Source organism: Tarenaya hassleriana, unplaced genomic scaffold, assembly GCF_000463585.1.
Source record: "Tarenaya hassleriana unplaced genomic scaffold, ASM46358v1 Cleome3, whole genome shotgun sequence".
Classification (NCBI taxonomy): Eukaryota; Viridiplantae; Streptophyta; class Magnoliopsida; order Brassicales; family Cleomaceae; genus Tarenaya; species Tarenaya hassleriana.
Window position 1 is genome coordinate 5,345,642 of NW_010966177.1, and position 20,436 is coordinate 5,366,077.

A 20,436-nucleotide genomic window follows, 5' to 3' on the forward strand; every position below is an offset into this window, starting at 1 on the left:
GCCCATGAGATTTTGATGCGTCATCATCATCTGTGGGGGAACTATGTCGGGGTTAAAATCTGAATTGAAGTACAAGTGTTGCAGAGAATTGCTGTCTGAAAACGCATTCCCACCCAACATCGCTGCTAAGCTCTGTTCCTCCATACCAGAATCCGAAAAGTTAGGGTCTACGGAATGGGTTTGTCCAAGAATCGGTTCGCAAGAAGTAGTGATCTGGTGATTATCGATAATCTTCTCAGCGGCAGCCTTTTGTTTTTCAGATTCAGGAGCCGTAAGTCTCTGTTTCAAAGACCGTAACTTTCTGTCCAAGGAACCGTGGAGCTCCGACAACTGATCAGAAGAAAGCCCATCAACCCTCGTGGCCAAATCCGAGGAATCGCGACAGTTCTTGCCGTGATTGTTCTTAATCTTGTCCATAAAGAAGGAAAGATTCAGGCTTTTCTTGCGTCGATCCTTCTGGTCGAGTGATCTGTACATGGAGGCAATGCCCTTGGCCATGTCGGCGTCTTTGGGAAATGTCTGAAGAGATCCGTCGGGGCCATAACAGATGACGCAGACGTCGACCCCGCAGAGAGTGGAGAGCTCTTGGGCTTTCTTAATCAGAGTAGATCGTCTTCTCGAGAATGCCGAATTTTCGTCGGAGGGTTTCTTGGAGGAAGAAGAGGGTTTCTTGGAGGAGGAAGAAGAAGAAGAAGGCATCGTCTTGTTGTTTTGAATTTGCCTCTACGGGTGGAGTGAGCGAGTGAGTGATATATATATATATATATATATATATATATATATATGTTATAGACGTTGGGATCTTTTAATGAACGATCTCTCCCGGATTTCATTTTCCATTTCTCCTTCTTGTTTATACTGAATTTTTACATTTTTTTAAATTCCCTTGTTAACTTTTTTATGTAAAAGATTAAAATTTTCCATTTCTCTTTTTTCAATTCAAATTGTACCATAACTCATATATATATATATATATATATATATATATTATGAAAGAAATTTAATTATATTATAATCATCAGATATATTATGATTATTATTATTATTAATAAACACGTCTGATAAAAAAACTAGGAAAGACTTGAATTTTTTCTTCGTATTTATATTAAAAATATTATTTGCATCTCCTGATCATTTTGTGGTTTGTATTAACAACTGGTCACAAAACTTTATGGATTTTGTTTTTAAAATGTAATGCGACAAACCTTCCATTAATTGATGATTATACATAGATATAAATTCTGACAACAATTCACTCTTCTAACTATTAGATCAAGGTCTATAATAAATGCGTTGGGTGGTTCAGATTTGTGTTTTGGATAGCTTTCCATGTTTATGTTTGGATTTTTTAAAAATAAAGTTATTTAGGTCTTATAAAATGGGTTTAATGCTTTTAATCATATGAGATTATATGGTTAATTGAATTAAATATAACAACTTTGGTTCAGATAGTTGATTTCTAAGTGAAACATTAAACACTAAATTCAATTTCAGTTCTTAACCGCTTTCGTTCCTACTTAATATCTGCAAAATGGCTGTCTTAATGCTACAATACAATGCGCGCGCGCGCGCGAGCACACACACACACACAATTTGATAAGATTGACATATAGGGAGGGATTAGCCGCCGCTATATATATATATATAGAGAGAGAGAGAGAGAGACTGAACCTGAGAGCAATGTGATAGAAGAAAAAGTCTGAATCTTTCTCTGGCAGGGACATTGGAATAGTGCTGCTAGTTCATGTTTCATAGTTTTTGGAATCGCCAGCAGGGGGAAACTATACATGTAGCAATCCGAAATTTAGACATTTACTCAGCTTTATTGGTTATATGTCAGCTTCAATTCGGAATAAACCAGGTGCTCATTGTAGTAGTTTCTTTGGTTGGAATTAACTAATGTACTTCCGAGTTGTATGTGTGGGGAATGTATGCTTCTTTTTTGGTTGAAAATGCCATGGTGAATGACTAGAGGTTTGAGTACTTGGTACTGTTCGATCTAGGCTAGGGCCGCAGGCCGCTAGGCCAAATGAGTTGGTCAAAACAATGAAATGAAAAGCAGATTCATTGAAGTCTTGGATGATGGTAAAATGATGATTATTACTTGTTTCTCTTCTACTTTTTCGTTTGATTCTTTGCGTTCAGCTCTTATCCGATCTAAGCTTGTCATCTGGGTGAGGTTGAGGGAATTCAACCATTAGCAGATAAAGCAGATTTTTTGAGACAATATCGAGCAAAACAGGGCGATCTTATATTAATAAAACTCCAGACATCTTTGTAGCTCATGATATGGATTTGATTGGCCATGTAAGTTTCATTCTAGCTTCTGTTATATCTCTTACACGGTCCATGGGTGGCTTGAGGTACATCATTTGTTCTCCCTCTTTGTGTGAATTACATCATTTTGATTTCTTGCACGAGAAGTTACGATTTATTACATGGTTATGGATACCATGTTCTGATTGGTTGTTCTCATCTGGTTTTCTACACTTTTGTTCTTGCTGTGACAGAATTGGTGGAGGAAGTTTGAGTATTTATAAGAGAGAGGTCCAAGAAAAGGCCTTGGAGATCATTGGAATTTCACCAGGAGATGTCAGAAACGGTGTTCCGGCTGGAAATTACAGAGAAATTACCGATTTTGTATTTGATTGGTTAAGGATGTTAAACCATTATTAATAACTGTTCAGATCTTCTGGAACCAGAAGATGCTGATAACATGGTATTCAATTTCAATTCAACAACTGGGTGTTGGTATCTGACGTATTATTGTTCAGATATTTGTGAAGAAGATCTACAATGATATCATATCAAAAGATGAAATAAAAAAACGAACATATTCTTGATTCACCCGAGAATTCAATGCTTCCCGGTTTCTCTTTTTTACTCGAATGCATGAACAAAGACTAAACGATCTGATATCTGCTGAGACAGATTCATTCAGCTTCTTCTTTGATATCTATCTTCCCCGGATTCTGCAGCTAGTTGGTGATTAGTGATGGCTATTTCGGTTCGGTTAAGCAGAACCGGACATTCCTGAAAATTGGTAAAAACATAAGCATCTGATGACTTGGACAACATAGGCGTTGTTGTAAACATGAGGAAGGACAGAAGAAAACACAGCAGCAACACAACTATATATTGAATGACAAGTCAGTATTTGTATATATACCTAATACATTTGATAATCTATACTCGTGAAATCACAGAATAATGTTCTCGATCTCTGAAAAGGGACCAAACTGCGGAATCGGAGGTGGAGTTTGTGTCGGAAACTGAGGCTGTTGATTGAAATCGTTGTTGAACATCAGATTGTTGTTTCCGTACACGCTGCCATTCATGTATCCTTGCGGCACAAGAAAGCCAGAGTTCATCCGTTCCGTATTCATTTCTGGAAACCCTAGATTGCAAGGCCAGCCATTGCCCGTGAGATTTTGCTGCATCGTCATCATCATCGGTGACGGAACCATATCTCGGTTGAAATCTGGGTTGCAGTAGTTGTATTGCAGAGAATTGTTGTCTGAAAACATCGCTCCCACACTCTGTTCCTCCATACCAGAATCCGACAAGTTAGGGTTTAGCAAGTGGGTTTGTCCAAGAATGGGTTGCCAAGAACTAGTGACTTGGGTATTATCATCAATCTTCTTAGCCGCAGCCTTTTGTTTTCTCGATTCAAGAGCCCTAATTCTCTGTTTCAAACACTGCAACTCTCTGTCTATGAAACCGTCCAGCTCCGAAAAATGATCAGAAGAAAACCCATCAGTCCCAGTCGCCAAATCCATGGAATCACAACCATTCATGTCGTGGTTGTTGCTGTTCATGTATCCAGAGTTCGTCCATTCCATATTCAATCCTGGAAACCCTAAACTGCCAGGCCAGCCATTGCCCATGAGATTTTGATGCGTCATCATCATCTGTGGGGGAACTATGTCGGGGTTAAAATCTGAATTGAAGTACAAGTGTTGCAGAGAATTGCTGTCTGAAAACGCATTCCCACCCAACATCGCTGCTAAGCTCTGTTCCTCCATACCAGAATCCGAAAAGTTAGGGTCTACGGAATGGGTTTGTCCAAGAATCGGTTCGCAAGAAGTAGTGATCTGGTGATTATCGATAATCTTCTCAGCGGCAGCCTTTTGTTTTTCAGATTCAGGAGCCGTAAGTCTCTGTTTCAAAGACCGTAACTTTCTGTCCAAGGAACCGTGGAGCTCCGACAACTGATCAGAAGAAAGCCCATCAACCCTCGTGGCCAAATCCGAGGAATCGCGACAGTTCTTGCCGTGATTGTTCTTAATCTTGTCCATAAAGAAGGAAAGATTCAGGCTTTTCTTGCGTCGATCCTTCTGGTCGAGTGATCTGTACATGGAGGCAATGCCCTTGGCCATGTCGGCGTCTTTGGGAAATGTCTGAAGAGATCCGTCGGGGCCATAACAGATGACGCAGACGTCGACCCCGCAGAGAGTGGAGAGCTCTTGGGCTTTCTTAATCAGAGTAGATCGTCTTCTCGAGAATGCCGAATTTTCGTCGGAGGGTTTCTTGGAGGAAGAAGAGGGTTTCTTGGAGGAGGAAGAAGAAGAAGAAGGCATCGTCTTGTTGTTTTGAATTTGCCTCTACGGGTGGAGTGAGCGAGTGAGTGATATATATATATATATATATATATATATATATATATGTTATAGACGTTGGGATCTTTTAATGAACGATCTCTCCCGGATTTCATTTTCCATTTCTCCTTCTTGTTTAACTCTGATTTTTACATTTTTTTAAATTCCCTTGTTAACTTTTTTATGTAAAAGATTAAAATTTTCCATTTCTCTTTTTTCAATTCAAATTGTACCATAACTCATATATATATATATATATATATATATATATTATGAAAGAAATTTAATTATATTATAATCATCAGATATATTATGATTATTATTATTATTAATAAACACGTCTGATAAAAAAACTAGGAAAGACTTGAATTTTTTCTTCGTATTTATATTAAAAATATTATTTGCATCTCCTGATCATTTTGTGGTTTGTATTAACAACTGGTCACAAAACTTTATGGATTTTGTTTTTAAAATGTAATGCGACAAACCTTCCATTAATTGATGATTATACAGATATAAATTCTGACAACAATTCACTCTTCTAACTATTAGATCAAGGTCTATAATAAATGCGTTGGGTGGTTCAGATTTGTGTTTTGGATAGCTTTCCATGTTTATGTTTGGATTTTTTAAAAATAAAGTTATTTAGGTCTTATAAAATGGGTTTAATGCTTTTAATCATATGAGATTATATGGTTAATTGAATTAAATATAACAACTTTGGTTCAGATAGTTGATTTCTAAGTGAAACATTAAACACTAAATTCAATTTCAGTTCTTAACCGCTTTCGTTCCTACTTAATATCTGCAAAATGGCTGTCTTAATGCTACAATACAATGCGCGCGCGCGCGCGAGCACACACACACACACAATTTGATAAGATTGACATATAGGGAGGGATTAGCCGCCGCTATATATATATATATAGAGAGAGAGAGAGAGAGAAAGAAGAAGAAGAAGAAGATATACAGTTTGGAACACTAAGCTACAAAGTCTTAGCTACTGAGACAAAAGCTGTGACAAAGCTGAACAGAAAAAAACAAACCATAGAAACAGTCACTCCGACACCGAGAGAATTCACCGTGTTGTTTTCCATCTCACTCCGCCGCAACAGCATTGTGTTCGGTCCCTTCTGTTCTTATTTCAGGCAAAGTCTGCGGGTTGGAGAGAGCTTCCTTCTCTTCCCGAGAAATCGTATTGCCCGAAGAATCAACCTTCTCGCCTGTTTCTTTTGCGGAAGAAAGGTCGGAACTTTTCTTGTTACCCGATTCATCATCATCGCCCGGAGACCCTGAATTCTCTTTCGCCTCGGTTGTGTTTGTGAGTTTGATCTTCTCCAGTACAACAGAATCCGAGGCTGTGTTCAAGGATCGAGCTTCGATGGAATCTTCCTTCGTGGTGTTTGATGAGACAGAGATGGCCGGATCAAATTCATTTTTCTCAGGATCTCGTGGCAGCTTGGATGCTTCCTCGGGTGTTCCTACAGATTCTGTTTTGTTATGTTCCTGTCTCGGATCCACCGTGCTCTCAGTTCTGTTCTGTACTAACCCTGAACCTTCTAGACTTGTTACCGTTGAGTTGCTATTATCTGCTTCCCTTCTCGTGTCAGACCCGAACGATTCACCTTTACCTTCTGCCAAACCGATCATTTCAGTGTTGTTGGAGTCACGGTTTAGCTCGATGGCATCTCTCACAACGTTTGTATCAGAATTCCCGGAACTTCCTTTCTCGGTGTGGGATTCGTGGGACACTGCACTTGAAGCATCATCGGCCTTATAATGCTCCTCCCGTGCCCCGTGGACCGTCGTATCAGTTTCATCTGAAATATTACCATCCCCATCTTTCCTCCCTTCTTCCTCATCTCTCCTGTTCGATTCACTCCCTTCCTCACTGTTTTCCCCTTCCCTCTCTTTCTCTTCTTCCAGAATCTCGTCCTCTCGATCAGTTTCCCTGGGTTTTCCCTCATCATGTTCATCAATGTCATCTTCTGCATCATCATCATCATCACCCATTTGTTTGTTCTCCTCCTCTTCATTGTCGTTTTCCTCTCCTTGCTTATTCTTTTCTTCTTCCTCCTCAACTATTTCTTCTTCTTCTCCTTCTTCTTCATCATCGGGATGGTCATTCACCACTTCACTCTTCATCTCCTTCTCTCCTCCATGGCTGATTTCTTCTTCGCCCGTAATGTCTTCATCCTCGTCCTCCACAACCTGTTCGTTCCCGTTCACATCCCGTAAATGGGGAATGTCTTTCCTTCCGAGCTTCACAACCCCGTTTTCCGTCGATGCTCCCTCGTCCTTCTCGTAGAATTCCCTCTTCTTGTCGTGCGAATACTTAACTTGATAGATCAACCAGACACAAACTCCGGCCAGAACGCATATCTGCAGGACAAGCTTCCACTTAATGCCCTTGTTTGCCCTTTGGTTCCTGCTCGATGTCTTCTTCATCATCATCCTCACCACAAAATCCTCTGAATTCACAAATCAGACACTAAATCTAAAGGGAGACAATATTTTGCTTCCCTGTGGAAATTAGAAGACAATACAACAGAACGGGTGAGCTTGTTCCGACATCGGCATCTGGCAAAACTTAGAGCAAACACTTCACAACCAAATCAAATTAGACTATTCACTGTAACATTTCACGTCAATCGACACTGATATTCAGTGTAAGGATGAGAGATTCTAACCAAACAAGACAAAAATCCACACCCAGAACCCCAATCTGCAAAACCCCAACTAAGAACTTAAAACCCTAGAAAATCCAGCCACAAGGTCAATAAACAGCGAAGAAGACGAAGGAGAGGAATTCAAAACAGAAACCCACCAAAGTTTGAACTCGAATGGACATAGATCATCGCCCAAAGAGTCACAATCAAGAACCCATTTCATGCAAACACTAAAATCTTCACAATCAGACAAAAACAGAAAGCCCACAAAAGAACATGCAGGGACACGAGCTTGAAACTGGCAAGAATCGAACAAAGGGCAACTGAAGAGTTTTCGTCCGAAAGATGAGAGTGAAAGATGTTTTGAGAAAGTACCTGGAGGAGAAGGAGACGCTGTCGAATCGTTGAGTTTTGAAAAAAAAAAAAAAAGGTTCAAAAGTACGAAACTTTGAAGAAAAAGTGCGTGGAGGACAAAACAGTGTTAGACCCAGCCAAAGCAAAGAGGGTGAAGCTATGTGACTATAAATTGACTGTCTCGTGTATGGTGGTGTTTGGTGTATCTGTCTTCCAAAAAAAAAATTGCTTTCTATTTTCCATTAGTATTGATATATATATATATATATATAGTACCGAATTAAATAATACGGTATTTTTTTTCAATTTAAACCGTTTAAAATTTTTGAATGGTATTAATTATAAAAAATTGATTTTTTTATAATCTAACCGAATCAAATTGAATTTTTTAAAAATTCAAAAAAATCGAATCTTTTTAAAAAGATTTAATTTTTTAATAAAAATCGAAATTTAACCGAACTGAATATAATAAAATAGTCGATTGGTATCTATTTTTATAAAATTGAAAGAATCGAACCGAGCCATTTCTATTCCGAACCCGGTCCAAATACCAACAAACCCAACTTATATATATATATATATAGATATATGTAATTGGATATAAGGTTGACTTGTATTAGTTGCACCTACATCAAATCTTAAAAACATTTAAAGGTTAAAACTCTTAAAAAACTTGAAACTTGCAAAATATATACAAATAAATCTTCAATTTGAAAAATTATCATTCAATCCTCAAACTTGTAACATGTTATTGAATAAAATCTCGAATATGCAAATTGTTATTCTAATAAATCTTTGACTGGTTTGACCATAATTTCAAGTATCGAAAATCCACGTATTGACGGATTGCTGATTTAAACTGATGTGTCATTTTTTAAATTAAAATTATTGATGTGTATAAGCTGTCACAATAATCCGTGAATATGTAGATTTCTGATCGTCTGATATTATGGTCAAACCGGTCAAAGATTTATTAGAGTAACAATTTGCATGTTCGATGTTTCAAGTTACAACTTTGAGGATTAAATGATGATTTTTCAAGTTAAATGTTTATTTGTATATATTTTTGCAAGTTGGAATTTCTTTAGGTATTTTATGTTATTTAAAGTACTTTTAAAATTTTGGAAATATAAGGAAGGAGATATTTTGAGGAAAAAAAAAGGAAATGATTTTAAAAAATGGAACGATATTTGAATTTTGTTTTTAGTTCCGAACCATATATATATATCCTCGGGCACAATCGTTATCTTGGAGAATATAAATTCTGCAATTTTTTTGCGACATGTAATATTTTATTCAATGTTTTGTTTGTATAAATTCTCTGTTACACAAATACATAGATATATACATATTCACTAATTTATAAAATCAATTATTATTCTACAAAAAAAAGTAGATAAAAAGATAGAACCAAACAAAAGCAGATCAAACAATAATTAAATATGATTTTAAACCAATATAAATTACTCTAATTATACACTGTATATTTTATCATTTGTTTTTTTAATTCCGTACCAAAATTAATTTCTAAGAACTAACACTTTCGCGTAGAAATAATTCTCTAAATTTTGTTTCTTGTTGGTTTCCTTTTAATTCTTCTTTAAGTACACAGAGGTAACGGTTAGTTGATTTCTTTTAATCGTATTTTATTTTAATTTTTTATAATCCAAAAATTCAACGAATTTTTGATCAAATTACGATCTTCTAGAAGAATGAGAAAGTTCATATGAATATCTCTCCAAATGGAGACTCGAATTTAAGTTAAAAATAAAATTTGTTTTATCCCTTACTACTCACTCTTGAATTATTGACCCAATAATAAATTATAAATCTCAGTCTTAAATAAAAGCTACCAAAAATAAATTATTGACCCAAAAATTAAGAAATAGTCTAAATTATAAATTGAATTGAATCTCATTAAATTAGTTGTATCATCTCTCTGTTTCTGTTTTTTTTTCTATAGTATTATGTATCCATATAACTATTAATTTTTTAAAATTATTCAGATTTCATCATTTTTTATCAAATATAATATATATATATATATATAACAATTTGATATCGGTCATTTCAACAAAAATGTTATATATATAATTTGATATCGGACACTAAAATCCATTTCGTTTCAAATGAAAATGGAATAAAATTTCTAATTAAAAATCGTTTTTGTAGCACTCCTTGTTCGAGTTTTAAACCAAGACATGGAAGTAAGGTATCCCCCCATGCAAAGAAAAAGAACAAATCTTAAATTGGTAAACAGGAAGAAACCTCTTCAATAGTGTCAACGGAAAAGGAATATATATACTTACATATATATATATATATATATATATATATATAAAGTAAAACAATAGAAAAGAAATAATATTCGGAATTTAGGGTTCTCTTTATTCTCTTTGAGGTAATAAAAACAAATAATTTTCTCAGAAAAAGCCTACGCCGTTATTATGATTCATAAATGCAGAATGTTTGACCTACTTCATAGTATTAAAAGGCTCTAAGAAACCATTAATTAAGCCTAAGTTTGTGAATGAAGCTACCAACGGGCAACATCTATAATTGTATGCCTTCTTTGCTTCTCATCAATGATATTCTGTTTCATGAACGTAACCTTTCTTCTAAGCTGTCACCATTCTCATGCGCCTATATATATACACATATATATATACCCACTTTATCACGCATTTTTTTTTCAGTCTGAGATTAATCCATGGCTCTAAACTGCTTGCACTTGCTTGCGATTATCGGATTTCTCGTCGCGAATTTGCTCCCGATGTCGCTATCCTCCGTCGTTTCCACCGGCGATTTCGACAAAGATTTCTTCGTGACATGGTCTCCCAGTCACGTAAACACTTCCAATTATGGCCGATCAAGAACCCTTAAGCTTGATCAAGAATCTGGTACACACATGTATTCTCATTATTGATCTCTTCGTTTTTTCGGTTTTTTATCCTCGAGTGCCTTAACCATTGAAACTTCTTTCCATTTAATACATGCATGTAGGAGCTTCCTTTGCTTCCAACCAGATGTTCTTGTTCGGGCAAATAGACATGAAGATCAAACTGATACCAGGAGATTCTGCTGGAACCGTGGTTGCATATTATGTAAGAAACACCGATTTCTCTTTGCCCCCCCCCCCCTTTTAGTAAAAGGGCTGATGATAGCATGCACATACGATTGATCTTATTCTTCGAAATTCAGATATCGTCGGACCAGCCTAACCGGGATGAAATTGATTTTGAGTTCCTCGGAAACGTAAGTGGGCAGCCATACATTCTTCAGACAAACATTTACGCGGATGGATCTGACAACCGTGAAGAGAGGATCTATCTCTGGTTCGACCCGACCAAGGATTTTCACACTTACTCTATTTTATGGAACATTCACCAAATTGTGTAAGTTCTTCTAATGAACTATGCCTTTTTCCTTATAGCTGCAATATGATAATACTCTCTTTTAGGTGCACTCTTAATCAAAAAGCATAGCTAATTATGGAACAATGTATTTGGTGGTTTTAGATTCTTTGTAGATCAAATTCCGATAAGGGTTTACAGAAACCACACGGACAAGGGAGTGGCATTCCCGAGACGGCAGCCGATGAGCGTGAAGGCCAGCCTATGGAACGGAGACAGCTGGGCAACACGTGGAGGCCGTGACAAGGTTGACTGGTCAAAGGGTCCGTTCCTCGCAACCTTCGGGGACTACAAGATCGATGCTTGTGTCTGGAGAGGAAATCCGAGGTTTTGTAGAGAAAGGGGAGAGGAGAATTGGTGGAACAAGGACGAGTTCAGTTCTTTGACAAGATTGCAGAAGAGATGGTTCAAATGGGTGAGGAAATATCATATGATATATGATTATTGCCAAGATCATCAAAGGTTCCACGATAATCTTCCCAAAGAATGTTCTCTACCCAATTATTGATTTATATCAAATACTCAGTTTGATAACTGTTCTTCTTTTACAATAATGTGAGTTTGTTTAAGTATATTTTGTTTCCGAATGGTTGTTCTTTGCTTAGACAGTTATGCTTACCGCAAAGCAAGCCGAGCCGTGTCAAATGTACCGACTTAGCAAAATATACTTGTGTTATGAAATATCTTTTGATTTCGTTTAAGAAAAGTATTTAATTTGAAAATTAGAAACCTAATTGTCATCTTATATATATATATATATATATATATATGTAATATTGATAACTCTGAAAGTTCTCATGTCTTCGTTCCGATTATATCTCACTAGGTTCCGAAGATAGCCTGTGTACTGCAAATGCAGATCTTCATCCCAACCCGCGGCTCGAACATAGAATTTGGGACAAAAACACCCTAGAGAAGCCAGTTGGGTCGGGTCGTCCCGATCTAACCCTAGCTCGCAATTGATCCGTGGGTTTCGAGCTCAAGCTTGGGTCGACCCTAATTTTTTCGGATCTAAATCACCAAATCTGAAGTCCGTCCCTATAGATTTCGGAACAGCCAAACCCGCTAAATTTGTTCCTTAAAATTTATTTATTTTTTATTTTTTAAAAATAATTCGGGCATTGGGACCAATTTGAAGGTGGTCCAAAAGTCTAAAAATTTTCGAGCCTAAATATCTCGGCCCGAAACCCAACATTTTTAAGGTCAGATCGTACTTAAGATTTCAGACCAAAATTGACACCCAAACCTTCTCAACTAGCTACACCGGCGATGACCTCTTGGGCGTGCATATTATATATATATATATATATATATATATATACACACCATTAGGTAGTTACTGATTTTATAATAGGGTAAATTTGTAACTAGACATCGCAGTTTTCTTTATACAGACGAGAGGGGTCATTATATAACGACCTATAATGGGGCAAATTTGTGACAAAACTTGTAAAATCTTCTTGTCAGAAATGAACACTTGTAAGTTTTGTATTATTAGTCCTTTTACCATGTCCACTCGGTGAAAGAGTCAAAGAACCATAAATTGTTATTTTATTTAATGATGTTAAGTAATAAGAATTTGAATTATAAAAATTTTAAGTAGGTTAAAAATATGAATTTGCTTGGGTTTGTAACACCTTACAAAATGAGACAACCCGAATTTGTATATATGCATTTAAATGACACGGATTTTTACAGAGGAATAGATTTGGATGCTTTATTATAAATTGTTATATTCTTTCTTTATATTGCGTTAGAATTCTCGAATTAGGGTTTCACACACGTAGTATTAGTATTTTGGATCTACACAATTTTTTTCATTCGTTGAAAATATTGGTTGAGAAGTTTCTTTAGGTTACTCTTATTTTTCATTATTTATACTGGAATCAACGGATTCAATACAAAATTTAATCTCCGGTATCAGTACAACCGGTTAAGAGTTTAGTATACTGATTTGATTATTCGGTTTACTTTTGGTTTTCTCTCTCGACTCTATTCCCACGTTGGGTTTTCGGTTATTGTTTTCTAGTGGGCGAGTATTTAGCCGAATATTTTCAGTTTGGCATTAGAGAGTAAAAATGGTTTAGATCGGTTTTATTTGGTTTAGAGTGTGAGTGAGTTGTATCCCATATGCAAACAATTAATTAACAATTAATACGAATAGCAAGGAAAAGAATGGAGCTATATGCATACATATATATATATATATATATATATATCATTCTGTCATGCAGTTTTTTTGTACATATATATGATTCGAGATTCTTTAGGACAAAGGTCCATATTATACTTTTATTTAGAAGAAAATTACAACATATATACATACAAGTTCATGGTGTAACTCGTATGGACATGCACCTACACAACCGCAGTGCATGCATTATTCAATCACAAGATATACAATACAACAATACATAACCATAAATAAATTAGAAACAGACGAGCTAATCATCACTAGCTAGCTAGATAGATGATTTTTATTCAAATATATACACATATGGTATATGTGTGTGTATTTATACGTGTATATACAGTGTTTGTTTAGTAGGGCCACTGGCCTCTAACGTTGCCGGGAGGATCATAGTTGCAAATGATGAATGTTCCGCCATTGTTGCACTTCACCTTGGCACAACCCAACTTCACCGACTTCTTCCAGACAACCTGAGTGTAGTGTCCGCATTGTTTCCCGGCCCTACACGTGTTCGTACGGTAATGGTAATCGTCCTTCTCGTTCACCCAAAGCTGAACAGCCGCCACGCCTGACAGGTCGCGGCTGCTCCATGCTAGGTTTTCTCCGTAGGGCCCACCCGAGTGGATCAGACGGCAATCGCCTCTCCGCCTGTTCGCATAGTCACGTGCGTAGTCGGCTACCCTCTCGTCCCACTGAATAGGCCCCACCCCAACAGCGGATCGAGCCCTGTTGTGAGCGCCCACGTAGTCTTGTGGTCGGTCTTGGCCATTCACTGCAGTCATAAGGGATAGGACCAGGGCAACTGCCAAGATTAGGGTTTTCATTTTTTTTTTTATTAAATTGTGTTTTCTTTTTAGTGTTTAAGCTTTTTTTTGGAGTGAGAAGGAAGGGTTGGAGAGAAGGTGTATATATAGTAATGTATTAGGGTTTATCTATAGGCAAGTGTACACAAACACTTGCTATATATAAGTTTAATCACATTATATTAATGTATTCTTAAATACTTTTACCGTTTCCATTGGACAGAAAGTTTCCAAGAGCCATATAGTTTACCAATTCATCCAAGTCGGTCAATCTATATTCTCTATCTCATTAAAAGTTTAAAGAAATAAAATTATGAATGCCAAATGTTAGATATTTTACATATATATATTATGATCGATCGGTACGGTAACGTAACACGTCGAGACTATATCATATATATACTATAAATTGCTCAAAGAAATCGATTTCCACCGTTCATGTAGACTCTGCTGAATCATTTCTTTCCCAACAACAGGAAATATTTCCATCCTAGTTCGTGTTCAATCTAAAACCGAATTGTAAATTCTTATCAATTTTGGGGTTGAATGGCTAGATTTTTCATGAATTTCGGAATTCAAAAACTAAAATAAAATCCAATCAAAATCTTGCATATTTGTTTTTTTCCTAAAAATCCGGAAAACCATTTTATTGAAAAAATCAAGTAAAAACCATAATCATATTTTCTTTAAATTAAAAACTACGAAAAACAAAAAACCAAAAACTATCACCATTCTTGAAATTTGTTTGTTCGAGTCAAATCTTATATATGTCGACATTATTAATTACGAATGTTTTCTAATATTAACTTCTACAACCGATGGTTCAGTTCCGCAATTTTATATGCACAAACAGATGTATAATATAAAGTAACAAGATATTTTTCTTTTACGTCGCTAGCATGTTTAGGTATTGTTTTAAAACCAAAAAATAAAATAATGTGGACCAAACAAATAGATAAAAAAAAACAGTTATGGTTAGTTGGTTGGATAAATAGTTAATGTTTGCAGATTCATGTTTTGTAAGAAACGTGGATGACTAAGTCGCTAATTTATTTATTGACCAAAATAAAAGACCACGTAAATAAATTACAACATGACAAATCAACTTAAACGAACAAATTGGATAAACTGTTTGATCAGTGATTTCACAAAAATAACTTCATCTAAAATCATTAGCAATCATCCAAAATATTTATTGTATGTACAAAAATACCCGCGTACTACAAAACATAAATATAAAATAAATTATCAGGTCATTAATAATATGATGAGACATAAAAACAATAGTTTTAATTATTTATTGGATTATAAATATAAGATAATATTATTTTTTATTAATATATATTAATTAGTTTAAGTAATTAAAAATAATTGCGTGATATATATATACATATATTATTAGTTATATGCTAATTAATTCTAATATAATATCAACTATTATTCAAATTTGTATTAGAAAATAAAACTACATGCATTTTTAATAATACATATATTATTAGTCATCCACGTTTTTTATTTCATAGGTTAATGTTGAAAACTTGGTTTTTGATGCAACATTTTTAATCTTTTATTTTATATATTTTTTTCCTGTCGAGTTGGTCAGAGATCAATCACGTGACATGACTCAACAAATTTCGTTAGAGATTGCAATGTCAAATTTTTTTTTTTGTGTGCAATAATAATCAATAAAAAACATAGGATTTTATAAAAGGAAAATTCCGTATTCCCTATAAATTTTGGTTAATGATTTTATGTTCCCATTTCTTACACCAATTTTAATTTAATAAAAATTTACACTAAATTTTTAAAATTTCCAAAATTCTACAATGTGAAAATATGTTATAATAATTTCTCATATACTCATATATACTCATAAACGATGTTAAGTTCAGTTAATTTCATTGTTGACATAATCAAATCATCCAATTGTTTCAAATCATTATATCATGTCATTAAACATTAATAAAATTTAAAATTTAAACAAAAATAAAAATAAATTAAAAATTAAAAATTAAAAATGAAAATAAAAATTTATGGGGAAATACACGGTCTTAAAATGAGTAGTAGAATGGAGATAAACTCCCAATACAACCAAAAGGATTGGATCCATTCTTCTCTCTCTGCACTGTAGCATTTGCACATATTAAGAGCTGAAATTGAATTTAGTGTTTAATGTTTCACTTAGAAATCAACTATCTGAACCAAAGTTGTTATATTTAATTCAATTAACCATATAATCTCATATGATTAAAAGCATTAAACCCATTTTATAAGACCTAAATAACTTTATTTTTAAAAAATCCAAACATAAACATGGAAAGCTATCCAAAACACAAATCTGAACCACCCAATGCATTTATTATAGACCTTGATCTAATCATTTTCTATTAGTTAGAAGAGTGAATTGTTGTCAGAATTTATATCTATGTATAATCATCAATTAATGGAAGGTTTGTCGCATTACATTTTAAAAACAAAATCCATAAAGTTTTGTGACCAGTTGTTAATACAAACCACAAAATGATCAGGAGATGCAAATAATATTTTTAATATAAATACGAAGAAAAAATTCAAGTCTTTCCTAGTTTTTTTATCAGACGTGTTTATTAATAATAATAATAATCATAATATATCTGATGATTATAATATAATTAAATTTCTTTCATAATATATATATATATATATATATATATATATGAGTTATGGTACAATTTGAATTGAAAAAAGAGAAATGGAAAATTTTAATCTTTTACATAAAAAAGTTAACAAGGGAATTTAAAAAAATGTAAAAATCAGAGTTAAACAAGAAGGAGAAATGGAAAATGAAATCCGGGAGAGATCGTTCATTAAAAGATCCCAACGTCTATAACATATATATATATATATATATATATATATATATATATCACTCACTCGCTCACTCCACCCGTAGAGGCAAATTCAAAACAACAAGACGATGCCTTCTTCTTCTTCTTCCTCCTCCAAGAAACCCTCTTCTTCCTCCAAGAAACCCTCCGACGAAAATTCGGCATTCTCGAGAAGACGATCTACTCTGATTAAGAAAGCCCAAGAGCTCTCCACTCTCTGCGGGGTCGACGTCTGCGTCATCTGTTATGGCCCCGACGGATCTCTTCAGACATTTCCCAAAGACGCCGACATGGCCAAGGGCATTGCCTCCATGTACAGATCACTCGACCAGAAGGATCGACGCAAGAAAAGCCTGAATCTTTCCTTCTTTATGGACAAGATTAAGAACAATCACGGCAAGAACTGTCGCGATTCCTCGGATTTGGCCACGAGGGTTGATGGGCTTTCTTCTGATCAGTTGTCGGAGCTCCACGGTTCCTTGGACAGAAAGTTACGGTCTTTGAAACAGAGACTTACGGCTCCTGAATCTGAAAAACAAAAGGCTGCCGCTGAGAAGATTATCGATAATCACCAGATCACTACTTCTTGCGAACCGATTCTTGGACAAACCCATTCCGTAGACCCTAACTTTTCGGATTCTGGTATGGAGGAACAGAGCTTAGCAGCGATGTTGGGTGGGAATGCGTTTTCAGACAGCAATTCTCTGCAACACTTGTACTTCAATTCAGATTTTAACCCCGACATAGTTCCCCCACAGATGATGATGACGCATCAAAATCTCATGGGCAATGGCTGGCCTGGCAGTTTAGGGTTTCCAGGATTGAATATGGAATGGACGAACTCTGGATACATGAACAGCAACAACCACGACATGAATGGTTGTGATTCCATGGATTTGGCGACTGGGACTGATGGGTTTTCTTCTGATCATTTTTCGGAGCTGGACGGTTTCATAGACAGAGAGTTGCAGTGTTTGAAACAGAGAATTAGGGCTCTTGAATCGAGAAAACAAAAGGCTGCGGCTAAGAAGATTGATGATAATACCCAAGTCACTAGTTCTTGGCAACCCATTCTTGGACAAACCCACTTGCTAAACCCTAACTTGTCGGATTCTGGTATGGAGGAACAGAGTGTGGGAGCGATGTTTTCAGACAACAATTCTCTGCAATACAACTACTGCAACCCAGATTTCAACCGAGATATGGTTCCGTCACCGATGATGATGACGATGCAGCAAAATCTCACGGGCAATGGCTGGCCTTGCAATCTAGGGTTTCCAGAAATGAATACGGAACGGATGAACTCTGGCTTTCTTGTGCCGCAAGGATACATGAATGGCAGCGTGTACGGAAACAACAATCTGATGTTCAACAACGATTTCAATCAACAGCCTCAGTTTCCGACACAAACTCCACCTCCGATTCCGCAGTTTGGTCCCTTTTCAGAGATCGAGAACATTATTCTGTGATTTCACGAGTATAGATTATCAAATGTATTAGGTATATATACAAATACTGACTTGTCATTCAATATATAGTTGTGTTGCTGCTGTGTTTTCTTCTGTCCTTCCTCATGTTTACAACAACGCCTATGTTGTCCAAGTCATCAGATGCTTATGTTTTTACCAATTTTCAGGAATGTCCGGTTCTGCTTAACCGAACCGAAATAGCCATCACTAATCACCAACTAGCTGCAGAATCCGGGGAAGATAGATATCAAAGAAGAAGCTGAATGAATCTGTCTCAGCAGATATCAGATCGTTTAGTCTTTGTTCATGCATTCGAGTAAAAAAGAGAAACCGGGAAGCATTGAATTCTCGGGTGAATCAAGAATATGTTCGTTTTTTTATTTCATCTTTTGATATGATATCATTGTAGATCTTCTTCACAAATATCTGAACAATAATACGTCAGATACCAACACCCAGTTGTTGAATTGAAATTGAATACCATGTTATCAGCATCTTCTGGTTCCAGAAGATCTGAACAGTTATTAATAATGGTTTAACATCCTTAACCAATCAAATACAAAATCGGTAATTTCTCTGTAATTTCCAGCCGGAACACCGTTTCTGACATCTCCTGGTGAAATTCCAATGATCTCCAAGGCCTTTTCTTGGACCTCTCTCTTATAAATACTCAAACTTCCTCCACCAATTCTGTCACAGCAAGAACAAAAGTGTAGAAAACCAGATGAGAACAACCAATCAGAACATGGTATCCATAACCATGTAATAAATCGTAACTTCTCGTGCAAGAAATCAAAATGATGTAATTCACACAAAGAGGGAGAACAAATGATGTACCTCAAGCCACCCATGGACCGTGTAAGAGATATAACAGAAGCTAGAATGAAACTTACATGGCCAATCAAATCCATATCATGAGCTACAAAGATGTCTGGAGTTTTATTAATATAAGATCGCCCTGTTTTGCTCGATATTGTCTCAAAAAATCTGCTTTATCTGCTAATGGTTGAATTCCCTCAACCTCACCCAGATGACAAGCTTAGATCGGATAAGAGCTGAACGCAAAGAATCAAACGAAAAAGTAGAAGAGAAACAAGTAATAATCATCATTTTACCATCATCCAAGACTTCAATGAATCTGCTTTTCATTTCATTGTTTTGACCAACTCATTTGGCCTAGCGGCCTGCGGCCCTAGCCTAGATCGAACAGTACCAAGTACTCAAACCTCTAGTCATTCACCATGGCATTTTCAACCAAAAAAGAAGCATACATTCCCCACACATACAACTCGGAAGTACATTAGTTAATTCCAACCAAAGAAACTACTACAATGAGCACCTGGTTTATTCCGAATTGAAGCTGACATATAACCAATAAAGCTGAGTAAATGTCTAAATTTCGGATTGCTACATGTATAGTTTCCCCCTGCTGGCGATTCCAAAAACTATGAAACATGAACTAGCAGCACTATTCCAATGTCCCTGCCAGAGAAAGATTCAGACTTTTTCTTCTATCACATTGCTCTCAGGTTCAGTAATTAGTATTTACCAGTCTAGTACCATTGAGCAAAAGCTCCTAAAAAAAGCTTCCAAGTGCCATCCAATACAAGAAATGAAGAAAAGCATAAGGAATCAAGGAAACTACCAAGCCATTGTTACTCTACGATTTCATTTTGACACTTAAAGGCCGAAACAGATCCAAAGTGTGTTCGAACTTGACAATTCTCTGTCTTCAAATACGTCTCAGAAACCACAAAGCTAAAGCTCTTCAACAAGAAAGAGAACTTTCCATGGAACCCAAATGGTGAAACATTAGGCACATTCGAAAACCTGGATAATCCCTGCATGGTCTCTGAGACTGACAAGCGTAAGGCCACCATCGAGGCGGTGAAGAGCGACCGAATCTCAAAGGCAGAACCCTTTTACCAACATCCTCCACTGTCGATTCGCCGGAAAGCCCAGTTTGCGAGACCACCGGAGATCCGACGGCGACGGAGACGGAGACGGAGGATACAGAGACGAGTTCACGACGGCGTCGCCTGAGGAAGCAGAAGCAGACGAAGAAGGGAAAG

The 20,436-nt window shown here is 36.0% G+C and overlaps 3 protein-coding genes and 2 long non-coding RNA genes across 6 annotated transcripts; 2 read left to right on the forward strand and 3 right to left on the reverse strand.

Moving 5' to 3' along the window:
* Positions 1-1,671: 1,671 nt before the first annotated feature.
* LOC104819520 lies at positions 1,672-2,845 on the forward strand. Its single transcript, XR_772827.1, has 2 exons — positions 1,672-2,363; positions 2,511-2,845. It is a non-coding gene; the product is annotated as an uncharacterized LOC104819520 (long non-coding RNA).
* A 2,699-nt stretch (positions 2,846-5,544) lies between these two features.
* On the reverse strand, positions 5,545-7,757 carry LOC104819521 (myb-like protein X). Of its 2 annotated transcripts, none has more exons than XM_010549634.2 (2): positions 7,643-7,757; positions 5,545-7,121 (listed from the first exon to the last, which is right to left on the reverse strand). In XM_010549634.2, the coding sequence occupies exon 2, from the start codon at positions 7,050-7,052 to the stop codon at positions 5,697-5,699; it is 1,356 nt and encodes a 451-aa protein (XP_010547936.1). In that variant the 5' UTR covers positions 7,053-7,121; positions 7,643-7,757; the 3' UTR covers positions 5,545-5,696. The 2 variants fall into 2 exon arrangements, with proteins under 2 accessions (XP_010547936.1, XP_010547937.1); XM_010549635.1 differs by lacking the exon at positions 7,643-7,757 and adding an exon at positions 7,426-7,631.
* A 2,538-nt stretch (positions 7,758-10,295) lies between these two features.
* LOC104819522 (probable xyloglucan endotransglucosylase/hydrolase protein 10) lies at positions 10,296-11,606 on the forward strand. Its single transcript, XM_010549636.2, has 4 exons — positions 10,296-10,521; positions 10,625-10,725; positions 10,823-11,016; positions 11,140-11,606. The coding sequence occupies exons 1-4, from the start codon at positions 10,332-10,334 to the stop codon at positions 11,540-11,542; spliced, it is 888 nt and encodes a 295-aa protein (XP_010547938.1). The 5' UTR covers positions 10,296-10,331; the 3' UTR covers positions 11,543-11,606.
* Positions 11,607-13,296: 1,690 nt separating this feature from the next.
* Positions 13,297-14,090, reverse strand: LOC104819523 (pathogenesis-related protein 1-like). The gene has a single exon (XM_010549638.1). The coding sequence runs from the start codon at positions 14,047-14,049 to the stop codon at positions 13,576-13,578; it is 474 nt and encodes a 157-aa protein (XP_010547940.1). The 5' UTR covers positions 14,050-14,090; the 3' UTR covers positions 13,297-13,575.
* A 4,629-nt stretch (positions 14,091-18,719) lies between these two features.
* LOC104819524 lies at positions 18,720-20,429 on the reverse strand. The gene is made up of 2 exons (XR_772828.1): positions 20,195-20,429; positions 18,720-19,054 (listed from the first exon to the last, which is right to left on the reverse strand). It is a non-coding gene; the product is annotated as an uncharacterized LOC104819524 (long non-coding RNA).
* Between the last annotated feature and the right edge of the window lie 7 nt (positions 20,430-20,436).